A 22880-nucleotide genomic window follows, 5' to 3' on the forward strand; every position below is an offset into this window, starting at 1 on the left:
GCGCCACATCTGGGCGGGGCAGCCCCGGCCGGGACACTGACGCGGGCAGCGCGGAGCATCTCAGACCCGCTGCCCGCCACAGGCAGAGCTGAGCTGAGCAGAGCTGTCCCGTCCTGTCCTGTCACCATGCCCAAGTGCCCCCGCTGCCAGAAGGAGGTCTACTTCGGTAAGGGCGCCCCCCCCCCCCCCCCCCCCCGGGCTCTGCAGGGGTGCACCCCCACTGCGCCTCCATCAGCTGCTGGGATCAGGTGCTAGCTCTTTGCACAGCTCTTAGCTGCAGGCAGAAACTCCCCCAGTGCTCGTAGCAGCCAGGGCTGGGGAAGGCAGCTGTGCCCCCACCCCGGCTGGCAGAAAAGCCTGCAGCAATCCTGGAGGAACCTGAAGGAGGCGGTGAGCAGGGATCCTGCCCCTCTGGCATCGCCCCTCCAGCGCCCTGCAGCTCTCGCAGCCCGCCTGCCTCAGTCCAGGTGCTGCAGGACCTGGCTTGGCAGCAGCAGGGAAGGGCTGCAGGCAGCTCTGTGCTTGCCAGGCTAGGAAAGACTCTTCCTTGCACCCTGCAGCTGCCTCTCTTCGCAGGACCACAGGGCTCCCCGCACTCCTAAATCTTGGCAACCAAATTAGTCTACCCCAGGGGTTTCCCAAATTGTGGTATGCATACCCCTGGAGGTACGCAAGACGACTTGGGGGGAGTGGGGTATGTGGGAGAAATTGTGTAATGGTGGATTGAATTTTCTTTATAATAATAGTTGGCATTTAGGGGATTAAAATATAAAAGGTATGCTGGGGGGAGGGTAGGTGGGTAGCTGGTAAATCTGGAAGGGGGTGCCCAATAAGGAAAAAGTTTGGGAACCTCTGGTCTGTGTCAACCCTACAATTGGCCCAGTGAAAGATATCACCCATGAATAGGGGTGGACCCTGGATTTCCCAAAGCAGGGTGCAGGAGCCGCACCCTGCTCTGCAGGGGTGGCTGCACCCCCTGCTCCTGACCTCCTGCACCCCCACGCATGCAGGCAGCCTTTTGAAAGTTTCTAAAGCAGGTACAAATCCTGCCCCCACTTCCTTCTCCTTCCTGCCTAGAGGTAGCTCCTTCCTCTCCTATTCTTCCCCTGCCTCCCCTGTTCCCCTGACTGTCCCTGCTCCTCTCTCTACTACTGGAGGGGGTGTGTGTGGCTGGGCTCAGCTGAGGAGGGGGAAGTGGCAACAGGTGGTGGGAGAATAGTTCCCCCACCCTGCCTGGAGCAGTGGGAAGGGGAACCCCCAGTTCCTCCCTTCTGCCCTTGTCCATGTCCCTAGCTGAGCCATCAACAGCAGGGGAGGGCAGGAGGGGCAGAGAGGAGTTGTGCCTTTGAGCAGAAAGGGGAAGGGATGGAGGATTTGCAAATGATTTAGGGACTTTAAAAAGTCCCCAGAGACTCCCAAGTCATGTCACAATCCAAAAGAGGGGTGCAGCCATATCACTGCACCTCCCTGGATCCACCCCTACCTACAAAAATCTTTTCTTTTGATAATCTACATATTTCCCCTATAGCCCTCCCCGTGAAGCATTCAGATCTCTGCAATGATGCTCATAGGAACTGGCAGTCAATTTGTAATAGAGTTAAGGGCTGGAAAAACTTGTTAGTTAGTGAGAAATAATAAAATGTCTCAGTAAAGATGGGGGCTGGGGGGAGGGGAGTTTCCACTGGGGAAATTCCTTTGTAGTTTTCAAATCATAAGCATGCAATTTGTACTTTCATACATCTCCCAGTGCTATAGCATATGGTGCAGACTGTTGTGATTTTTGAAGTCTGCTAGGAGTTGATAGACTCAAGCAGTTAAGTATTGATGGGCCACGTCCTATTCCACTCAGATCAAGCCCCTGAATAAGTGATGCATACCTTGCTGGGGTTATTTGACCTGGAGCAGGGGGACTGGACCCAATGATCTCATGAGGTCCCATCCAGCCCTAAACTTCTGTGAATCTGTGAACCTGCCACTTCTGTAACATACCATCATCATAGCCTTAAGACTCGGGCACAGAAAGCAGTGAGCCAGGAGAGGGGCCTGCCCAGCATTTGCGTTTGCTGTTTTTCAGGGACTGGAGCAGGAAGGAGTAGGATCGTACTTAGATGCCAAAGTCCACTTCAGTGCCTAAGAGGTGAAATAGGATCCGGATCTATATTCATATCTAGCTGTCTGTCTGTGAAGTGTCTGAGTACCTTCTGTTTCTGTCTGCACAGAAGGGAAAGCCCCTCAGGACTTGAGAGTCCAGTCCTAGTGTTCAGTTAAATGTGTGCAGGCTAATCAAACGGCACGGTCCTGCCCTTTCCATGTTCCACTGCACATTCTGAATGGCAGTCCAGCCCAGCAGTGGGAGACACATGTTGTATTGATTAGAAATAGGTCTCTGCCTTTTTGTTTGTTGCTGGGATTTTCTAGAGCTAGAATACCAAATTTGTTGTTTTCATGCATGCTGGCAATACCAACCAGCACCAGAATAGCAAATGCAAATGTGTTACATTTTGGGAAGTGTTCTGGCTTGGGACCACATTGTACTATGAAACAAATGGAGAGAAAGCATTGGCAAGAGAATAGATAGAATGTGATGATTATAGAATAAGTAGGGCTGGAAGGGACCTCAAGGCATCAACTAGTTCAGGGGTGGGCAATTACTTTGGGCCGCTTACTGAGTTTTGGCAAGCCATTGAGGGCTGCGTGACAGGCAGCCTAAGGCAGATTAATGTTAATTTTTAAAATTTTTTAGGGGCCCCGTGGGCCGGATAGATTGGCCTGGCAGGCTGCATCTGGCCCGTGGGCTGCATTTTGCCCACCCCTGAACTAGTTTAACTCCTTGCTCCAGACAGAAGCATCCTTCACTAAACCTTCCCAGTGCAGAGGGTCTTGAGGAGCTAGATGTGCTGACCTCCAGAAGAGGGGCTGCAAGAATGAGCTACATTTTACTGTTATGGCCTGAAAATGAATCCTTCTGCCCTGAATCTGTTCTCTGCTCTGAGTCTTCTCCAGCTAAGCCATGCCCATCAGTTCTTTAAGCCTAATGTGTGTGAATTCCCTGCCTAACAACTGAAACGTGGTTTCTTTTGTCAGTGGCTAATGATTACACCTCATATCTACCAATAGTACAGGATAAATAATATTTAGTGCTTTTATGTCCTCTGTCAGGCTCAATCATGATTTGAAAAAAGGTGTAATTATTTATACGAGCTCAAGGAGAGTGCAAAGCATTAGGCAAAAGCAGTAGTGATTTACAGCCACTTTCCAATCACAAAAGGTAATAGTGAATCAGAATCCAAATCTTGAATATACTTATGCACTTACCTTATACACCTGAGCACCTGCAGGTGTGACATGAATGCAAGTGCAAACCTCTCTGAAAACAGAGAGGCCTTACAATACCCACATCCTGCTTTTTTTCTTCTGTATTAGGAGCTCTTGTAAATAATTTCTACCCATGTACTTCCTACCCTGCCGAGAGCCCTGCTGAATAGGAAAGATTAACAGGGCACCTTTTTGCTTTCATTGTGCACTGTCTCTAGGATTGGCAAACCATAGGAGGCCTTTTCAGAGTGTACTGGCTTGCAGCCACTTTTCAATTCCCACTGAGCTTGTAGTTGAGTGTTTATTCCAGCGGCACAGCTGTTTGCTTAAGGCGGACAGATAGGGTGGGCAGGGAGGGAGCCACTTTGGACTCTGGACTGTAGCATCCAAGACCGTGGTTGTACAGCAATGTTTTGTGGTTGCTAAAATCTTTATCAGGCAAGTTAAGTAGGCTGTGAAGGCCATGTACTGCCCTTGGGCACCCCACAACATAGTGGAGGTAAAAGCAGAAGAGATGGAGGTCCCTGCAATGACAGGGAAGTCCTTGATTACAATATACTTGGAAAATCCTAGGTAAAGGACCATGCCAGATGTAGCAGAGGATGGCAAATCCCTTTGCAGTTCATTGCAATCTGACCTAGGGGGCAAATTCCTTCTTGGCCCCAGGTTTGGTGATCTGAGCAAACTAGAAAGACCCTTTGAGCTAGGAATCTTTGTCGGAAACCCCAGCCTTTCCTACGGCCACCATCCTAATGTTTCAGAAGGTGGCAAACCCCACCCTGGAAAGCCAGCAGCATTTCTGAGGGGTGAAAAAAAATCCTGCCTAAAGACCTGAAGGCACAAAGTAACCCTAAGCATCTCAGCACAAGGAGATACTGGTGTGGAGGAGACACAGAGCTATGTGGTGTTGAATTATGGTTGTGAGTGCTGAACTGGGCCCCTAGCTGGGAAGAGGACGACCACGCCCCAGGTTGGACGTTGTTCCCCAAAGGCCACAGCTTCATGCGCTGGCTCAGAACATGCAATCTGGTGACATGACCTCATTTCCTGCTGTGGGTTTTCGAAAAGTTTTTTAAAGAGAACTAGGTAGTTAACCTTGCAAATGACCTCTGCTGCAAGAACTTCAACTCTCAAACCACTGGCGAGGTTCCCCACTTCTTGGTATTAGTCAGTCCCTAGACTGGTAACATTGATGCCTTTTGCTGCCAGAGGCTAGTCTTTTAAGGGCTTTAATTTTTTTAAATATATATATTAAGGAACTGTAAGCCATGGATAAAGATCATGGAAATTGTTGTTTTTGATGTTTTTTTGGTTTATTTCTGGTGTGTATGTGGGCATGTCCCATTTTTCTTTCTGCTTTGCAGAAAAATTGAAGAGGCTCAGCATATTGGGCCGTCAGAAGCTGCTTGTTGCTGCATTCTGTGAGGGAAGCATCACTGCTAGTGTTTGCCCTCTTCCTCACCATTGTCCTTTAGGCATCACCTAGACTGGGGAAACCTATTAAAGAGCCTACCCAAGCTAATCCTGCCTGGAGGCCTAAGGAAGATGAAACCTATGCCCAACCCCATTTTTTATCATCATTTCAATTAGCCTGTCAATAGGCTTGACCTGAAGGTGGTAAGCATTGCTCCCCGTTGCAGAACCTTTGTCTACACTAGGGCTCCCCTTGGTACTAACCCCCTTTCCAATCAAGTGGTGTTAAAACCTTGGGGACTCTGTAAGTTTCCCCATGCAAAGGAAGTTTAAACTTCCTTCCTTGGAGCACAGCTCTTCTTTGAGAGCTGATTAAACTTGGCAATGTGCCTTTCCATAACATGGCTCATTTATTTTGGATAACTTTTGCTAAGATTACAGCTTTTTCTAAAAGCTGGTTTCAATATAACTGTTAGCACTGAAAATTCTCAGCTCTTAAATTCATCCTGATTTCTTCCAGGTTTAAACATCATCCTTGGTAAAAACTCTGCCTCAAACTATAATGATTAATTCTGTTGATTAATTTGGACAAGAATACACTTTGCATTTGCACAACTGTGCTGACCCTGCAGTGCTAACGGCGACAAGAGTGCAGCCTGCTGAGTGCAGCCAGCAGATGTGGCTTCAGATATGCATAGAAAGAACAGATCTGTTGAAAAAGGAGATGCAACTTTCTGTTCTTATGCAATTGCTCTCTGACTTCACTATGCAAAGACTGCTTAATGCAGAGGGCAAGGAAGTTCTGAGATGGCCATAAGAGCGTAGTTCCAGAGCAATAGCATTGACCCTCTAACAGAAAAACACAGCATCTCTCTCAGCTTGTGCTAAGGTTCCCAATATTAAAAAAAAACTTGTGTAGCTGAGATAGTGTGTCCTTTGTCAAGTTTAGTTGCCAACTTAAATACATTCACATGCACTGTCTCAAATCTTGTTCCAAGTTAGTCTTGAGGGGTCTGGTTGCCAAGTGAATGAGCTGCTTCCTACAGAATGTTTCTCAATGAAACATTATTTGATATATTTGACAAGTCATAAAAAAAGTGGCATGAAAGTAGGATAATAGGAGTGTGCTGAACACTGAATGCATTAGCAGCCATAAAATGGTTTTTGCAAAGCCCTTTATCTGCACTATATTGCTCCCCATATAGGAGCTTTGCTTCCAGTTTGCTCACCAGCAGTCCAAAAGTCCCTTATCACCCAGATGCTGTGGAGGTCAGGAAATGAGCAGTTGTTCTAACTGTTCATCTAGTCGAGGCCTGAGCAACAGCCCTGGAGTTTCCTTTTCAGAAACCCTGAAACAGGGAAAAAAAAGTGTAGCAATTCTCAGTTGTAGAATAAGCACAGCATCCCCTCTTTCATACTGCCTGTCTTCCTCGCTCCTGAACAGAGGGGGTTGCCTCTGGGGGTCTTTTAGAGAACAGACCTATAAAACGTTACAATTTGTCATCCTCTTTTCAGAAGATCTTTTCTTTAAAAAAAAAAATAAAAATTGGCTTATAAATCTGCTAGTTTTCTGGAGAATGGTCCAGGAGTCAGGGTGTTAATCTGTGACTTGAGGGACTCCTGATTTTTGCTACAGGTTTCTTGTGTGACCTTGGTCAAGTCACAGGGTCCCTCTTTGACTGTTTCTGTCTGCACAGTGGAATCGTGGCACATCACTTGTTTGCAAACAGATGCAGTATAGTGTCAGAGTGGAGTGTTTGCATACCATGATAAAGGGGGCCATATTAGTAAGATAAATCCAACCAAGTGGCTTAAATTCCTTAAATTTGATAGGATTCTACAGTAACTTCCCAAGAACCCTGCTGGATTTCAATTCGGCCCTCTTGGGGTCATCCCTGTTGAAAACCACAGGGCTTTTCTGTAAGGGAAAGAATGGATCGTGTCCCATTTTCCAGAACATCCTGAGCCTTGGCTATACACAATCTAGTCATTTAATGCTTGTGGTATTTGCTGCTAGTGACTAAGGCCTAGGGATATTAGAGACCCCTCCTCTAGCTGTCATTTTCCTCCTGGAGTGGGCTATTCTAGCCAAGTTACAGACCCACAAGGAGAGAAGTTTTACTGTCAAAGCCCTGGCAGATCAGACACTGTAACTGCAGCACAGAGTGCTATTGCAGCAACAGAACTTAGTCAAGCAAGCAGGGTGGCATTACAGTTGGATGACTTTATCACTCTGCTCATCCTCTTTTCCCATGCATGAGAAGTCCATTCAAAGAAATCTGGCCCTGAATGGGTTCCTGTGGAAACCTCTGCTTTATCATTTAATAAACATCCCTGAGTGCAGCTGCTGATGGAAAGAACACAGAAATCTGTAGAAAACAACATCCCCCTTTTGTACCATAATCAGGTTTCATCCTGTTTCCTTTTTCATATAAACTTGTTCCAGACTAGGCAAACAACCTCATTGTTCCTATTATAGCTGCCTCAATGCATATCTTCAGTTATCTGAGCTCTGGCCAATCTCACACCAGACCAAGGTTTGTTGTGTCTTACTCTGAGTCAAAAATGTGTCCCCAAAACACTGGCAGCCCCAGAAGTTCCATATTTGTGTGTCTAGTTTGGCTAAAAGTTATGCAGATAATTGGTTTGTGTCCTAAAATCAGTTCATCCACCTGATGTTAGGGCAAGTTTGTGCATCTGACATTAGGGGAAAGCCCATTTTTTAAATAAGGCTTATAAGGGCGTCATACTTTGGAAATGTAAAAAGTTATCATAGCCATTAGGAATCTAGTAGCCAATGTGGTGCAAGGCCACTGGTGCTTTTAAAACTCAAAAGGTAACTTGGATTGAAGAACTTCAACTAGGCTAAAGGAAAGTAGGTCTCTTTGCTACATGAGGCTGGTACAGATTGGAAAAATGAGCTAAGTTACCTTGCAGCAATGACTGAAAATATCTCTGGAAGCTGTAATAGATGGTCTCCAAATCTTGTTCCTCGATGTGACTCTGTTACCATTTTCCCATCCCAAGGGGACTTTCTGTGTGACTGACTTCTTGAAGTGCAGTAGCCTATGACCTTCCACAAGGCAGGGAAGGGGTCACAATGCATGGCAGGAGGTCCAGCATTCAAATTGCAGCTCTGGCATTGCCATGCCTAGAAGCTATTGTTCAAGTTTTCAAATGCAGGCACTTGAGCATGGAGGGGAAAGATGTGTGCAAGCCAAGCTTTTTGCGTGTGAGAAAATCAAACACTTAACCTGCTGTTTCCTCTCCTTTTGCACATGTGCACAGGGAGGGGTTGGCTATTGAAAATTGGCAATCAGTGTCTAGGACAAGCAAGAGTGAAAAAGTAACTGAATCCAGTATTTTTTTTTCTAAAAAAGGAAAGAAAGAATGTGAGTGATGTTCCAAATGTGTTTTGGTTTGAATCATCTAAAGCCAGGATGCTAAACTCCCCTGGTTCTCTAGGTTAGATTCAGACCATAGTACTCATTCATTGGGCACATCTATACAAGACACTTTACTGTGTAGCAGACTAATTTGCTGTGCAGTAAAGCATCACTGTCTATACGTTTGTGGCAACTAGGATGCACTAGGTTAATTTACTGCATTGCCGGATGGTCTTGTCAGATATAAGTGATCTCTGACAGGGCATTAAATAACTGCGCTTACATGCACGTGAAGATGGTGACATCAAAATTAATTTAGTCCAGCTCAAGTATATCAAGTTTCATCAATTGTACATGTAGACATGCCCATTGTGGGCAAGATCCAGAGAGTGGTAGTACAAGCAATGATGGGGGAAGCAGTGGTGACAGCCATGGGGGTTAATGCAGTTGCAATAACTGCTTACCTGTATCCTCACCTGGACTCTGTACCCTGAATTCTGGTGGTGGGCTCTGCCCATGCTTCCTCCACAGATTCATGGCCCTTCTGGGAGTCCCAGAGGCTGGATACAGCCTGAGGGCTTTACGTTTCACACCCCTGATCTAAAGCCTTGGAAAGACCTCTTCAAAGGAGATGTGTTTTATTGTAGTTGTTCCTATTTAATAATCCTGACATGTTACTAACTTGTTTCTCTGCTCTGGCAGCTGAGAAGGTTACTTCCCTGGGGAAGGATTGGCACCGACCCTGTTTGAAGTGTGAGAAATGTAGCAAGACCCTGACTTCAGGAGGCCATGCAGAGGTAAGGCTTTGAGTTTTGAGACATCTTCCAACTTTGTGTCAGGAGGGGTTTGTCCTGGTATTAGATGTAGCTAAGCACTAGCCAGATTGAACATTTGGGACAGATTTTTTAGACAGTCAAGGATCTTTACACAGCTGTTTGTTCGAGCCCCTCACCTGTCATAAATGCTGTCCTTCCAAATCTTGGGAACTGGGCTTTGCAGCAGCAGAAGATGCATGATTTTAGTCTGTCATTGGGTTTTACCCCTTCTTCCCATTGTGTGCATACACATACGGAGCAATGGATTGTAATTCTTGTGCAATTATTTTTTTTCTAGAGGGGGGTTGTTACTAGTCAGATCCAGGCAGCCCAGCTCCTCTACAAACCATTGCTCCTGGTGCACTGCCCAGTGCAGAACTATCTTCCCAACATGTGCCAGGGAATGTGGGACTTGTAGCTACATTAGTGGCTCACTGCCTCAGGTCTAGGCTGCTGCATTGGTCTCCTTGCAGCCCAGCTGACTTTTAGTTCTGCCTCCTCCTCCTGGCTATAAAATGGACTCCCACTCCCTCTTGTCTACCTCCATGGGACACTGCAGAGAGGGTGCACCACAATCCTGTTAGCTCTTTTTTTGGGGAAAAGCTGAAGAGCAAGTGTTAAGTCCCCTGCAGGTCAGGGAGACTACACAAAAAGTTAGACACTTGACTGCAGTAAAAAAGCCCTTTCTGAAATTCTCAACTGCATGGCACCTTGGGTGGAAAAGAGCAAATGCCACTGTTGCAAGGTCTGTGAGACATGCTTGAGAAGACTGAAGGAGGTCACATCTCTTGGAACTCTTGGTTCAACTGCTCTACAGGCATCAATTACTTCACTCACAACCATAGGGGATAGAAAGAGCTTCCATTGAAAAGAACGTGGAGATTCTGGAGGACGTCCTGCAACAAGGCACAAATCCTTCAGTGTTTTCCATGCAGTCTAAGGATGGTTGGGATTCTGCCTCTAGGGCAGTGATTCTCAATCAGGGTGCCACTGAGACTCTTTCATGGGTGCCATGGGGAGCCATGCACTGTTAGGTGTGCAAACATGGTTCACAAGGTAAACCTAGAGATTTCAAAGAGGAAATCATAGTGTTAAACCCTTTTTGGCCTGTTGTGGTCTTTCTGAGTTCTTTGCAACAGAAGAATTTACTAGTCAACTCCTCCAGCTTCAGAGCTGGGCGTTTTCTTGGTTTGCAGCAGGTAGACTGGGGTACTCCAGGAGTATTACTCAGCTGGATCTCATATACAACAGCCACTGATGGAGTGGGGATGTCCATAGTGATGGAGATTATCCTGCCAGGATGAAGGCATGTGGCCTGTAGTGAGGGAGTTGCCAAGTTGGAGAAACCCTGTGGGGAAGTGAGGAAACTCCCCACTGCATCTGACAGGGCAGGAAGTCACCAGAAGTGTAGGCTGGGTGCTGCAGGAGGACTGCTTTAGTCTTATATAGAGACCTGCCCTCAAAGCCTATTTCAAGTGAGAAGAGACAGGATTAAGACCTTAGACCAGGTTTTGAATTGCTTCTCACTGCACATCTCTCAATTACTGGAAGATACATATGAAAGTGATGTCAAGTCCCTGTTCAGGGCAACTGGGAGAGATTCCAGGGACCTGGACTGAAGTACCAGCAGGTGCTGTTGGTCAAGAATCAGCTGCTTTGGCAGATCTGGGCAGAAATCTGGAATGAAGGGGGGTGTGCTGAATGTGGGCAAGAGAATTGAGAATTCTGCATTTAGACCCCTGCTTGTAGTATTACTCAGGGGCCCAGGGACTTAGCTGAGTCGGTGCAGATGTGCAGTCATGGGTATTTGTTCTTCTCAAGGCTGCCCTGATTATTGTGTCACTGAAGACTCTCCCTTCTCTCTGCAGCATGATGGCAAGCCCTATTGCAACCAGCCTTGTTACTCCGCTTTGTTTGGACCCAAAGGTAGGTTTTTCCATGGGTGATGAAAGAAGCAAGAGGTTTTCTGGAGGAGGAGAGTTGGTGTTGGACACTGGCTGCTGTCCTTATTGCTGAGAAGAACAACTGCATTCCAGTGCAGAAACCTATGTACATACATCCATGCACCTATCTGCAACCACTGCTGCTGGATATTTGGCCCCCATGGACCAGTATCCTCTTTTTTTCTTCAGACCTAATGGGGTCATACATGCAAGCAAGTTGATCCACCTGCATATCCCAAAATAGGTTTACATCCACTGTACTTAGATACACTTCTATATATCTACTCCAGCATGGGGGTCACCCTTCTGCATCCCTTCCTTTCCTCCTGGGGTCATGCAACTTTTCCTCAGTGAGACAGATTTCTAAGTCATTGTTGTCACTGCAGGGGAAGCAGTTCCTCAAATGTCTTGCTTTCCAGCTACTCTGAGAGTTACTGGCCATTTCCTCTCTGTCACATCGGAGACCTGCATCTCTCAGTAAGCTTTAGAAAAGTGCTCAGTATTGATCTAAATGTGCTCCCATTGTAGGGTTGGGGTTTTTTTGCTTGGTTTTTTGTTTTTGTTTTTGTTTTTTTTAAAGATGCAAAACTACCCTTGATTTCAGTGCCAGTAGCCATAGAGTGATGTGAAGCACTTGAGGGGAAAACAGAATCATGTCTTCCCTTCCTTGAGTTTTACCCTAGATTTCCCTGAAGCTAATGGCCATTGCATCTACTCGGAGCTGGCAGTATGGGCCTGCAGTTTGTACCTGCCATGTCTCTTAAGTTTTGCACTTTTTACTCTAGGGAGGAAGTTGCCCAGTGCAAAAGTATCTGTCCGTCTTCACAGGCTGGATGCCAGCTCACTCTGTGGAGTCCCACTCATGCCCACAGTCACTCACATACATGCATCAGTCCAGCCAAACAGTCATAACTTTAAGACACCCACTGGTCTGGTCAGTTTGCAGAATCATTTAGAGACTGGGAAGAAAAAAAGTTAGAAGGAGTCTCAAAATCTGTAAAGTGTTTTGGACTGGAAGGCTGGGGAAGTTCTAACAGGTTCCAAGACTCAGGTCTGAGTTCCTACATCTTGGCCCCCACTGTCCAAAGCTGACTCTGCACTTACATTTTTCAGGTTGAATAATTACTGATAGAAAGAACAAATCCCCAAACACAATCATTTATGTGGCTCCAGTGCTGGAGAAGGTGGAATTCCACTTGAATTCCTGCCACACCATCTGGCCCTTTTTAATGTGGTCTCCCTTGAAAGCTCAGTCTTTTTTGCTTGGAATGCCATGTTGTCTGCACGCTGTCCTCAAGACAGTCCTGTTTGCAAGTCAGGATATTATTAAGCCTTCACAGTGGCCTCTGGGATGTGCTGGACAATGAAGCTGTGTCCTTTGTTCCAGCAAGATCATTGTCTGAGCAGTACAAATTTAGCTTGTCAGCCTGTGGTTTGACTGGGAAACATGGAATCATTTGACATTTTGTAGCCCTAGAAGGTTTAAAGATGGGATGCACTAGGCTCCTGGATGGGAGAGCTGGGCTTGTGAATCGCCTTAGACAGGTCACATTAATTAGGAGAAATATGAACAGCAGTGGTCATCGGTTTTTGGAGGAAGGAACTCTCCTTGAATTCCTCAGACACCTTGGGAGATGCGGGATTTGGTCCCCTTGCCACAAAGGGAAGACTGGGATTTAATTTTTTTTTCAGCTGAGGACTAACATAGTGGCTGGAAATCTAAGTCCAGTTCAGAGTCTCTAAGTCCGGCATCTCCTGAGTCTGAGCCCTGCTTAGGGCCATGTGGTCCACCCCTGGTAACATAAAGTAACAGCAGAGACAAATGACATGCTCCTCCTCTATCCAACTTATTTTTTTTAAGGCAAATTCAAGCACTACCAGATGCTACAGGCAGAGAGGAGGAGAGACTGAGGTGCTATGTGCTGAGAGGGCAACTCAGTCTGTAGCCTGGTCATCCTGCTCCAAGGCAGGTGGCTAACCCTTTCTCCTAAGTTTGACAGGCTGCTGTCCCTGCTATACAGTGACTTCAGCTGTCTCTGTTCCCTGACACAGTGTAGAGGCCAGGGGCTGGATTTTGGGTATGGCTGAAGCAGGGCTGCATTGCAACTAGCAACCTAGATGTTGGAGGCTGCATCCTGTACTCCAGCTCCCCAAGCCACCCTTACCCCATTGAGTTTCTCTTTTCTTGAATAAAGGCAGGGCCCTGTGTTTTAAATGTTTTCTAGTCCATATGTCTTGGAGTACTGCCTGGGTTACACATATTTCAGATGGTTTAGTCCAAATTGCCTCCCATAGTAGGTCCTTTTTTGGTCCTTTGTCCTCCTTCTGGGGAGGTTTTTTAAAATGCAAGCAAATGCCTGAGTTTTTGCTTTGCCTCTACTTTTGGTTGGGTCTGGGGGCAGTGGGGAAGCTGATTGGCAGTCAGGAAATTGTGTGCGTGAGGAAGCTGCTTGGGCAGCAGGACTGGGAGGGAGCAGGGGCTGCGGGTCAGAAGGCAAGGCACTGGAAGCACTGGGAGACAGGGCTGTGGGTCAGGAATGAGGGGCACCAGCAGAGCTAAGGGGGCAGGGGCTGCAGATCGGGAGTGAGGGGCACCAGCAGGGCTGAGAGGGCAGGAGGCTGTGAGTCAGGAGTGAGGGGCACCAGGGGGGAGCAGGGAGCTGCGGGTCAGGAGTGAGGCGCACCAGCAGGGCTGGGGGGTGGGAAAGGGGCTGCGGGTTGGGAGGGGCACCAGCAGGGCTGGAAGGAAGCAGGGGGCTGCAGGTTTGGAGTACAGGGCACCAGCAGGGTTGGGGGGGCAAGCGGCTGTGAGTCAGGAGTGAGGGGCATCGTGGGAGCAGGGAGCTGTGGGTCGGGAGTGAGGAGCACCAAACCAGCAAGGCTGGGGGGTGGGAAAGGGGCTACAGGTCAGGAGTGAGGGGCTCCAGCAGGGCTGGGGAGGCAGGGGGCAGATCACTGCCCCCCCAGTCATATACCCCTTCCCCTCCTGCCCCCCAGGGGTGCCCTCTTTTTTGAAATTAGAAATATGGTAACCCTATGTGTGGGCCAGGCTGATGGAGGCAGCCCTTGTGTCATGTCTCTGAGACAAGTCGGGAGAGTATTCCTTCTGTCCTATGGTGGCTCAGATATTGTGCTAAGGTGCTATCTGTGGCAATAATAGGACACTGCAAGGGAGTATCACACACTGCTTACCAGAAAATGTAATTGCCTTCATGGGAAGGTCCTAATGCTCCTCATCCCTGGTATTAACTAGCTACGTTCTGGTTGTCTTTCAGGATTTGGCCGGGGAGGTACTGAGAGTCATACATTCAAGTAAATCTCAGGTAATTGCTTCTCTTTTGAGCTCCTGCCTTGCTTTAGACCAACCCTAGCACCCCAGAACCATGGGGATTCCTACTGCAGTCAGTAGGACCTGGTTTTCCAGGGGTCAGGTCTCCAGAGACCAGCTAGGGGCACATACTATCTCTGTCTGCGTAGCTCAGAATACCCATACCTACAGGAGGATGGTGAATCTATTGCCTTCTGTGCACGGTGGCAGCATACCCAGGCGCTTAGCCACATTCATTTGTCAGTCTGCATCCCAGAGCCCCAGTTTTGCTATACCTGGCTTTGAGGGCTTCCCCCAGTATGCAGTACCTCTGTTCAAGGGTAACTCACTAACCAGTGGGTATTGCATGCATGCCCCTTTCTGTCCCCAAACCTCAGAAGATGGGTGTATTCCAGCTTCCAGCTACAGAGCCTAGCTCATTAGCTCAGGCTACAGACCCTAAAGACTAGATCCTGTTCCACCTGTTAGGCACCTAAGTGTGATTCTGTTCCAACCTGCTGAAGTCCCTGAAAAACCACTGACACGCCTATCTTTGGAACGTGCTACCTTAAGACAAAGATGACATAAGCAGCAGGGATCTACCCACCTTTTGCATTTGTGGTTTTCAAAGACTTGAGCAGTGTGAAGTAGATCACATGTGCCTGTGCCCACTCAGGTGTCTAATAGATGGAACAGAATCTGGCCCTTATGCTTTTAGCTCTGGAGTTCCCCAGAGGCTGTCACAAGCTAAGGCTGGTTTTGTGCTATCTCTACCTAAGAGCTAAGCTCACTTCAACCTGTTGGTGCTCAGCCCCAGCCCTGATATTTAATGCTGCCCTGTTGCCTGGCATCTCACTGGTCCTTTTTTCCATTCCCCTCCTCTCTCTTTCTCTCTAGGTTTTGGTGGACAACATTCCTATTGAAGCCTGAAGACAACAGCAGCATCATGACAGACATACGTTTTTAAATCACTATGTAGTAAACCAGCATGTTAAAAGCAATACAATACTTAAAGGAACTGAGTTGCAAGAATCTCTGTATCAATCAGGAAATGTTGGGGGTGAGGGAGGATGAGAGGAGTAGTGGTGTGAAGTCTGAATGTGGTACAGGATGTGAAAATTAGTCAAAATCACCTTCTGTAAAGGACAAGATTCCCTTCCAACCCTGCTTTCACAACCTGCCTTTCTATCAATAAAGATCCTTAGAGGTATATTCAGCTAGCAATAAAGCCAAAATGAAAAACACTTCCTCTCTGCAGGGGTTTAGTTTTTGTATAATAATGAAATGTTTGTCATTTTGAGGGAGCTGAATAGCCTTTGCCATAGGCCCACGAAGGATTCAAAGGCTCCTGCTGCTGTACTTCTGAAGGAATGGATTTCAGCAAAGGACTTGATGCACATTCATTTTCCCAGTGCCCGTAGACAGCACTTCCAGCTGGCCTGTGGCTGAGACAGCCACTTGGCTGAGAGTCCAGGTGCTGGGAAAGCAGAGCAGCATTGTGAGAGGCTGATACAAGTGAACCCTCGAGCAAAGTGCCGCCAGCATCCTGCTGGCTCTGGAGATAGGGCTTTGCCCACTGACATCATACACATTGAAAGGGGCATTGGAATAGAGTCCTGAAGCATATTGTGCTAGAACTCTTGGGGCAGGGAAGGAAGTATCCAATTACTCCTCCTGTGCTAGGGAGGGGTGAATGGAGCTGGCTATTTAAACATAACTCCAGTCTACTCCTGCTGAATCCGCAGTACAGTCACAGATTCACAGAAGTTTAGGGCTGGATGGGACCTCATGAGATCATTGGGTCCAGCCCCACTGCTCTGGGCAGGGAAGACTGCTGGAGTCAAATAACCCCAGCAAGGTGCGCGTCCAGTCTCCTTTTGAAGATCTCCAGGGTAGGTGCCTGCACCACCCCTGCCCACTGGTCAACAAAAATTAAGTCATTGCCCTTTGCTGGGAGACCAGGGAAGTCTCCTGCCCAGGACCAGGCTAAAATTGGGAGTAGAAGAGTCAGAGAAAATGAAGGGGGGCTGTGTAAGAGGAGTAACACCCCCAGGTTAGGAGAATATAGTCATGATCAGACATCTATTCATATAGGGAAGCCAGTTTTTTGCCTGCTTGGTTTCAGCCCTCCCAACCCCTGCTTGTTCTAAGGGACTTATACATCTCCTAATACTGTAGTGTCTGAGCCCCTCAGTCATCACTCTGTTTATCCTTACTGCAGCTCAGGTGAGAGAGAGCAATGCTATTATTCCCACTTGACAGTTGGGTGAAACTAAAGGCTCCTATAGACATCCAGCAAGGCTGCTCTGATGTGCTGTAAATCCAGGGCATCAGAGCAGACTTGATTAACTGAGTCTGCTGGAGCGCAGAAATTAACCCACTCCAGCAGGCTCCAGTGTCACATGTATCAGCATCCCCGCACTGAAAAAAGGTGGTGGGGCACTTTGAAGCAATGCTGGTTTGATAAGCTTTAGTTCAAAGTGCCCTGTCATCATTTTTCAGCATGGGGATGCTGATGCATGTGATGCTTGGGCACTTTTAATTAGCACAACTTGCTAATTGAAGTGCCCCCCCTCAACTCCCACAGTGCATCTATAAAAACCTCAAGTGACTTTCTTAATGCCACACAGGAAATTTAGGTTAGTGCCAGGAAGTTGACAGGTCTCACCAATGCCAGGTTCTAGCTATCATACCATTCTTATATGTTGCATTGGGTAAGGGGCCATGGGTTCATCTTGCCTATAGTTAACTGCATTTCTTTGCACATCTGAAGCTAGCTGTAACTATCAGGATAGATAGTTGTCACCACTTGACATGAGTTTCTGCCTCAGAGCTGATTAGGCTTTTTTGGGGAGCAGAGGAATTCTTTGCAGGGAGAAAGCCCTGCAGTTCTTAACAGGTCTCTATAGGAGCTATTGCAGAGGAAAGGCCCTTTACAGCCACAGGAAGTCAAACTCTCCTATAGCATGGAGACCACCAGCAGTGTTTCTCTCCCCAATATTCTTGCTCCCTTTTCCAATGCTGCACCTGTCACAGACTGACATAAAGCAGGGAGCCACACTTAGGAGTCTCTGTGTAGATGGCAGAGAAGGCAAAGCTATTTGCAAGTCCATCAGCAGAGTATCCCAAGCCTCCAGGATTTTGATTCTTCACTGGAACTGAGCTAGGTTCTTCAAATTTTCAAGCATAGGCCATGAAACAGCTATGTTGGCATGAAGGAAATCAAGGTTTGCTCTAACCTATCCAAGTGTGATGTCTAGTGATCCACAAGAGTTCAGTCTTTACCTGCCTGTCTGATCCCAAAGCCCACATAATCTCCAGAGAGCACCCATTTCTAGATCTGGAGCCCCAAACTATCTATGGTTCTCACACATAACCAAAAGATTTAGCTTTTAACAACAGGACAACCACAGGAAGACGTGCTGCCCAGGCCAAGGACCTTGGTGTGTGAAATTCCTAGGATCCCAGGGGTTAGCCATGGGCCCATTTCATTAGGACCATCCCAGACCACAGCTGTGCAGGTCTCACTCTCTACAGACCACTGAAAAAGGTGTCTATGTGGACAGGCAGAGCCCCCCTTCTCAAAGGTATCTTACATTTCCTCAATCAGCACCTAGTCACATACTTTGCTTTATCTCAGAAAACAATCTAAAAAAGAAAAAGTATTTCCACACAACCTTTTCCCTTTGACTGTGACATGGTACAGAGCACTACCCTTTTAGAGGCTAGCCAGAGTAAACATGCTGCACCTGAATATGGTTCCTGAATCAGCAGGAACCAATTAACATCTTACTGAAAGGTCCCAGCACCAGGCTGTAGCCTCTAGTCTAGGTTAAATACACCAAGGTAATGAGCATTTTCTTGCAGCTCCTGGATGATTCTTCTATAGCCTAATCATGTTTGTGGGGTTTTCTTTTCTGCTATACAGTCAAAGTTTTCATTTTCTTCTGTTTGTCCTATAACTCTTACATTTATCTCCTCTGTTCCTGTCCTGGATATTCATACCTCTCAGGTTCCACAGCTTGATACAGTACTACAGTCTCTCCTATACCTAGACAGTACTTAGACGAGCTAGGTGTGTTGAGTTGTAGGTTTCAGTGCCTAAATTCTCTTACGATATTTGAGGAATTCTAGCCCTTAACTCTTTACTCTTCTCCTAATGTATCAGCGACATAGCCCCTATATCAGTGACACCAGTCTCTCTCTCTGGTTTCTCTTTGGAAATTCATTCTGTTGGTTAATATTTTCTCAGTAACAGAGGGCCAGAACTGACTATGGTTTTCCAAGAGCAGTCATGTTGGAGAACATGGCTGTCACCTCCTTGCTATCTAATGGCATACCTCTGTCTTTGCAGTGCTGGCCTTTGTTGCAGCTGCATTTTTGTGCAAAGCCAGATCTGACCTACTTTATCCTATTGGCCCCAGGCCTCTTTCAGCATCTTTCTTTCTTAGGTTTCTTCTTCTAGAATAGCTGTCATCTCCACATCCTGTCAGGATACAAATTTGGATAGTGCAGATGAGAAATCAGAGGTAGGCTGTTCATACCACAACTGTTTCCCTCACCCCAGCTGGGAATTTGTGCATTAAAACAAAACTGTTCTGGGGACTAGAGCTTTCTAGTGCTAAGGTTGGATGTGGGCTCTTTTGAGCAAGGTTGACTTTTGCTATGTGCATGTACGTGGGGCCCCTGTCTCAGACTTCCACAATATAGGTACGAATGAATTACAAATCATATTCAACCCTCCTGTCATTCTGAACTTAGTTCTCATCCGGGAAATAAAAAATGGATTAAAAAACAACTCAACAGTATCATCTGACCAGACTTGACAAGTGAATGCAGAACAGGTTTGTCCCCACAGTGTAGCATGGTGGATAGCATTAACTGTACTAGCTTTGCATTATTGCCTAAAGCTGACTAGGGTCCCTCTCATCTGGTTTACAGGTCTCAAAGGATAAGTTCCCAATCAAACTACCTGTGATGGATTCACAGGTGCAAATACATGCTGGTGCAGTTGTTGGGGGAAGAAGTGCCTAGGTGACAGGCCAGTGCTATGTTAACAAGTGGATGCTTCAAAAATACTGCCTCTTTGCTAGTGTTAAATCTATGTTCTAGTGCTGGTAGAGGGGAGGGACTAGGGCAGGGGCGGGCATTTATTTTGAGCAGAGGGCCACTTACTGAGTTACAGCAAGCCATCGAGGGCCACATGACAGGCAGCCCAGGGCAGATTAATATTAATTTTCTACATTTTTAGGGGTCCCGCAGGCCAGACAGAATGACCTGGTGGGCTGCATCTGGCCCCAAGGCCACATTTTGCCCACCCCTGGACTAGGGCATCTGTTCACTTGCAAAGGGACTTCCATCACTGTTACCAAAAAGACTGCCAGCAGCCCCTGTGGCAGAGAAAAAAATCAGCCCTCCCTTTACTTGGTGCTGGCATGGCAACTAGGAGCCCTTGACAACACACCCAACACCTCAGTGAGATTTCAGGAGGCACTAGTTTGAACCTCCTAAAGCATGAAAAGGCAGCATCCTCCTGCCACTCCTGTAACCACCACATCCTCCTTCCTGTATGAGCTGCAAGAGATAAACAGTTTCCTTTAGTTACTATCTCCTCAGTCTCCGGTGAAGCTTAACAGGCCATTGAATACATTAGATAAAAATCATCATATGATTAGAGCCTTGCTTAAATGTGCCAAAAAAGGAGCCTGGGGTTTGTTTGCAGGGGCCTAAAGATTAATATGGAAACTGGGAAAAGAGATCAATCCTGGGAAAACTTTCCCTTCAAATCCTCTGGAGAATTTTGCTGAAAGACTTAACTGTTACTTGTATGACTGCAGAGCAGTATCAGAGTAACCCGCTTGCTGCTACTCTATGAGCCTGTTTTGGGCACTGGTCCTCACATTACCAGTTGATCTGACTGATTGCCATGTATGGTCCATGCAAAGGTATTCAAAAATCACAAGCGCATTTCTCAACCCTCAAAAATAGGTGAACCAAATCTTCAGCTGGTAGAAATCACTGCAGCCCTGCTGAGGTTAGTGAAGCCATGTCAGGATACCTGAGGATCACCTGGTCCTTCCAGTCTTGCTCCCATGCAGGTTGGCTTTGATTAGCAACTTACTGACACTAGTGCCTGAAGATGACTGAGCTGTGCCTTTCTTATCCTTAATGATGTTTTACTGTGTAGTATAATGACTTGTTGCCCTAACATGAAGCAAGTCTGATTTTTTTTTCTTATCTACTTATATATAGACTTCATAGATTTCATAGACAGTAGGGGCTGGAAGAGACCTCGTGAGATCATCAAGTCCAACCCCCCTGCCATAGGCAGGAAGTCAGCTGGAATCAAGTGATCCCAGCAAGGAAAAAATATCCAGATGTTTCTTGAAGGAGTCCAGAGTAGGTGCTTGCACCACCTCTGGGGGGAGTCTGTTCCAGACCCTGGACACTCGTACCATAAACAAACTTTTTCCTTGTGTCCAGTCTAAATCGGCCTTCCTGGAGTTTGTGGTTGTTAGACCTTGTTATTCCTTGGGGAAGATCTGGTGAACAGCTGTTCCCCCAGGTCCTGATGTACCTCTCTTATATAGTTGTAGGCTGCTACCAAGTTATCCCTGAGCCTTCTCTTTTCTAGACTGAAGAATCCCAAATCCCTCAGCCTCTCCTCATATGGCCTTCCCTCCAGGCGTTGGATCATACAAGTGGCTCTCCTCTGGACTCTCTCAAGCATTTCCACATCCCTCCTGAAGTGGGGGGGCCCAATCCAGCTGCGGCCTCACCAAGGCTGAGTAAAGTGGGAGGATGACATCCCTGGTTTTGCTTGAGATGCATTGGTAGATGCACGCCAGAGTTTGGTTTGCTTTGCCAGCCACAGCATCACACTGGTGACTCGTATTCATCTTGTGGTCAATCAGAACCCCTGAGCCTCTGTCAATTGTGGTGCTAGCGAGCGTAGCACGGCCGAGCCTGTAAATATGCTGGGGGTTCTTCCTACCGAGGCGCAGCACCTTACACTTCTCTGCATTGAAGGCCATCGGGTTTTGGTCAGCCCACCTTGAGAACATGCCCAAGTTGGCCTGTATCCCCAGCCTGTCCTGCAGTGTGACCACCCTCCCCTATAATTTGGTATGGTCTGCAAACTTGGCCAGTTCACATCTGACTCCTGACTCCAGATCATTAATGAAGATGTTAAAGAGTACTGGCCCAAGTACCAAGCCCTGAGGGACTCCACTGGTCACCCTACATCACGTTGATTTGGTCCCATCAACCAGTACTCTTTGGGTTCAACCCTGTAGCCAGTTACCTAGCCATCAGACCATAAGATGATCAAGGCCACAGTTCCTCAGCTTATCCATGAGGACATCGTGGGGAACTAGGTCAAAGGCTTTCTTGAAAACCAGATATATGTCATCCACGTCATCTCCCTTGTCCAGGGCACATGTCACCTGGTCATAGGAGGAGATGAAGTTGGCCAAGCAAGACCTGCCAGTCACAAAGCCCTGTTGGCTGGCCTTCAGAAGCTTGCCTTCTGAATATGGTTGCTCCTCAGAGAGGAAAATGGTCTTGGGGAGGATGTGTAAGGGGAACCTTGTCTCTCAAGAAATCTGTACTAAAAACTTCTGAGAAAAGTGGGGATAGGGAATAATGGCAGGGGATCTCTGAGGGTGATAACATTTAAGGGCCAGAGGTGGATCCAGGATTTCCTAAAGGGGGGTGTAGGAGCAGCAACCCACACTGCAGGGGCAGCTGCATTTGCAGTTCCCAGTCTCCTCTGCCCTAACTAGTGTAAACAGACTGAGTCATGGACTTAAAAATTAAGTCCCTAAAGCAGGTGAAAATCCACCCTTCTCTTCCCTTTCCTGCTCAGAGGCTCACCCCCTCCTCTGCCTGCCTCTGCTGCTTTCTCCGCTGTTCAGCGGTGGGAGGCTCCAGCCAGCCAGGTTGAGCAGGAGCTGGGCTCAGCTGGGGAGGGGACAGCAGCAACAGGCTGGCTGGAGAATAGTTCCCCCCTACTGTGCTGGGAAGGGGAAGCCCCAGTCCATCCATGCTGCCCTTCTCCCCCAGTCTCCATGCAGCTGATGTGAACAGTTCTGGTGCTTTCCTATCCCTAGGACAGTGGGGAAGGGCAGGCTGGGGAGAGTGGGAAGGGGTGGGGAGGGAGTGTGCCTTTGAGCAGGAGAGGAAGAGACAGGGGTTTTCCATCTGTTTTAGGGACTTTAAAAAGTCCCTGGAGGCTCCCATGGTGTGGCCCAATCCAGGAGGGGAGGTGGGGGTGCAGCTATAGCTATGCACCACCTCTGGATCCACCCCTGCTAAAGGCCATGTGGATTTTGATCCTTCTTGTCACTACTGTCTTCATAGGGGCAGAAAGGGGGGGGTGCTAATGGGGCTTAGCCCCCCAAATGTGGGGCTGTGGTAGGGCCTCAGGCTAGCCTGGCTGTGGGCTTCTGGCAGCTGCAGCAGCGGGGAGGGGTGTGCACGGTGACGGATTGAGTGGGGCTGGGGCAGGAGCTGCACAGCTGGGGCGGGGTGGAGTGTGGGATGGAGCTGCAAGCAGCTCGTTCCGGGGGTGCAGCTCCTGCTGCTATGCGTACCCCAGAAGCATGGGGGTGTGTGCCCCCAGATTTGCATGGGATAGGGTGGGCTGCCACTGCAGGCTGGGGCCAGGGCTGTGCTGGGCTCTTCCCGGAGGGGGTGGGGG

The 22880-nt window shown here is 47.7% G+C and overlaps 1 protein-coding gene across 1 annotated transcript; it reads left to right on the forward strand.

Moving 5' to 3' along the window:
- The first annotated feature begins 48 nt into the window (after positions 1-48).
- CRIP1 (cysteine rich protein 1) lies at positions 49-15423 on the forward strand. The gene is made up of 5 exons (XM_019501993.1): positions 49-166; positions 8817-8911; positions 10798-10855; positions 14148-14195; positions 15077-15423. The coding sequence occupies exons 1-4, from the start codon at positions 127-129 to the stop codon at positions 14186-14188; spliced, it is 234 nt and encodes a 77-aa protein (XP_019357538.1). The 5' UTR covers positions 49-126; the 3' UTR covers positions 14189-14195; positions 15077-15423.
- The last annotated feature ends 7457 nt before the right edge of the window (positions 15424-22880 follow it).

The sequence above is a fragment of the Gavialis gangeticus genome, unplaced genomic scaffold (assembly GCF_001723915.1).
Source record: "Gavialis gangeticus isolate Ggan-Ray unplaced genomic scaffold, GavGan_comp1, whole genome shotgun sequence".
NCBI lineage: Eukaryota > Metazoa > Chordata > Crocodylia > Gavialidae > Gavialis > Gavialis gangeticus.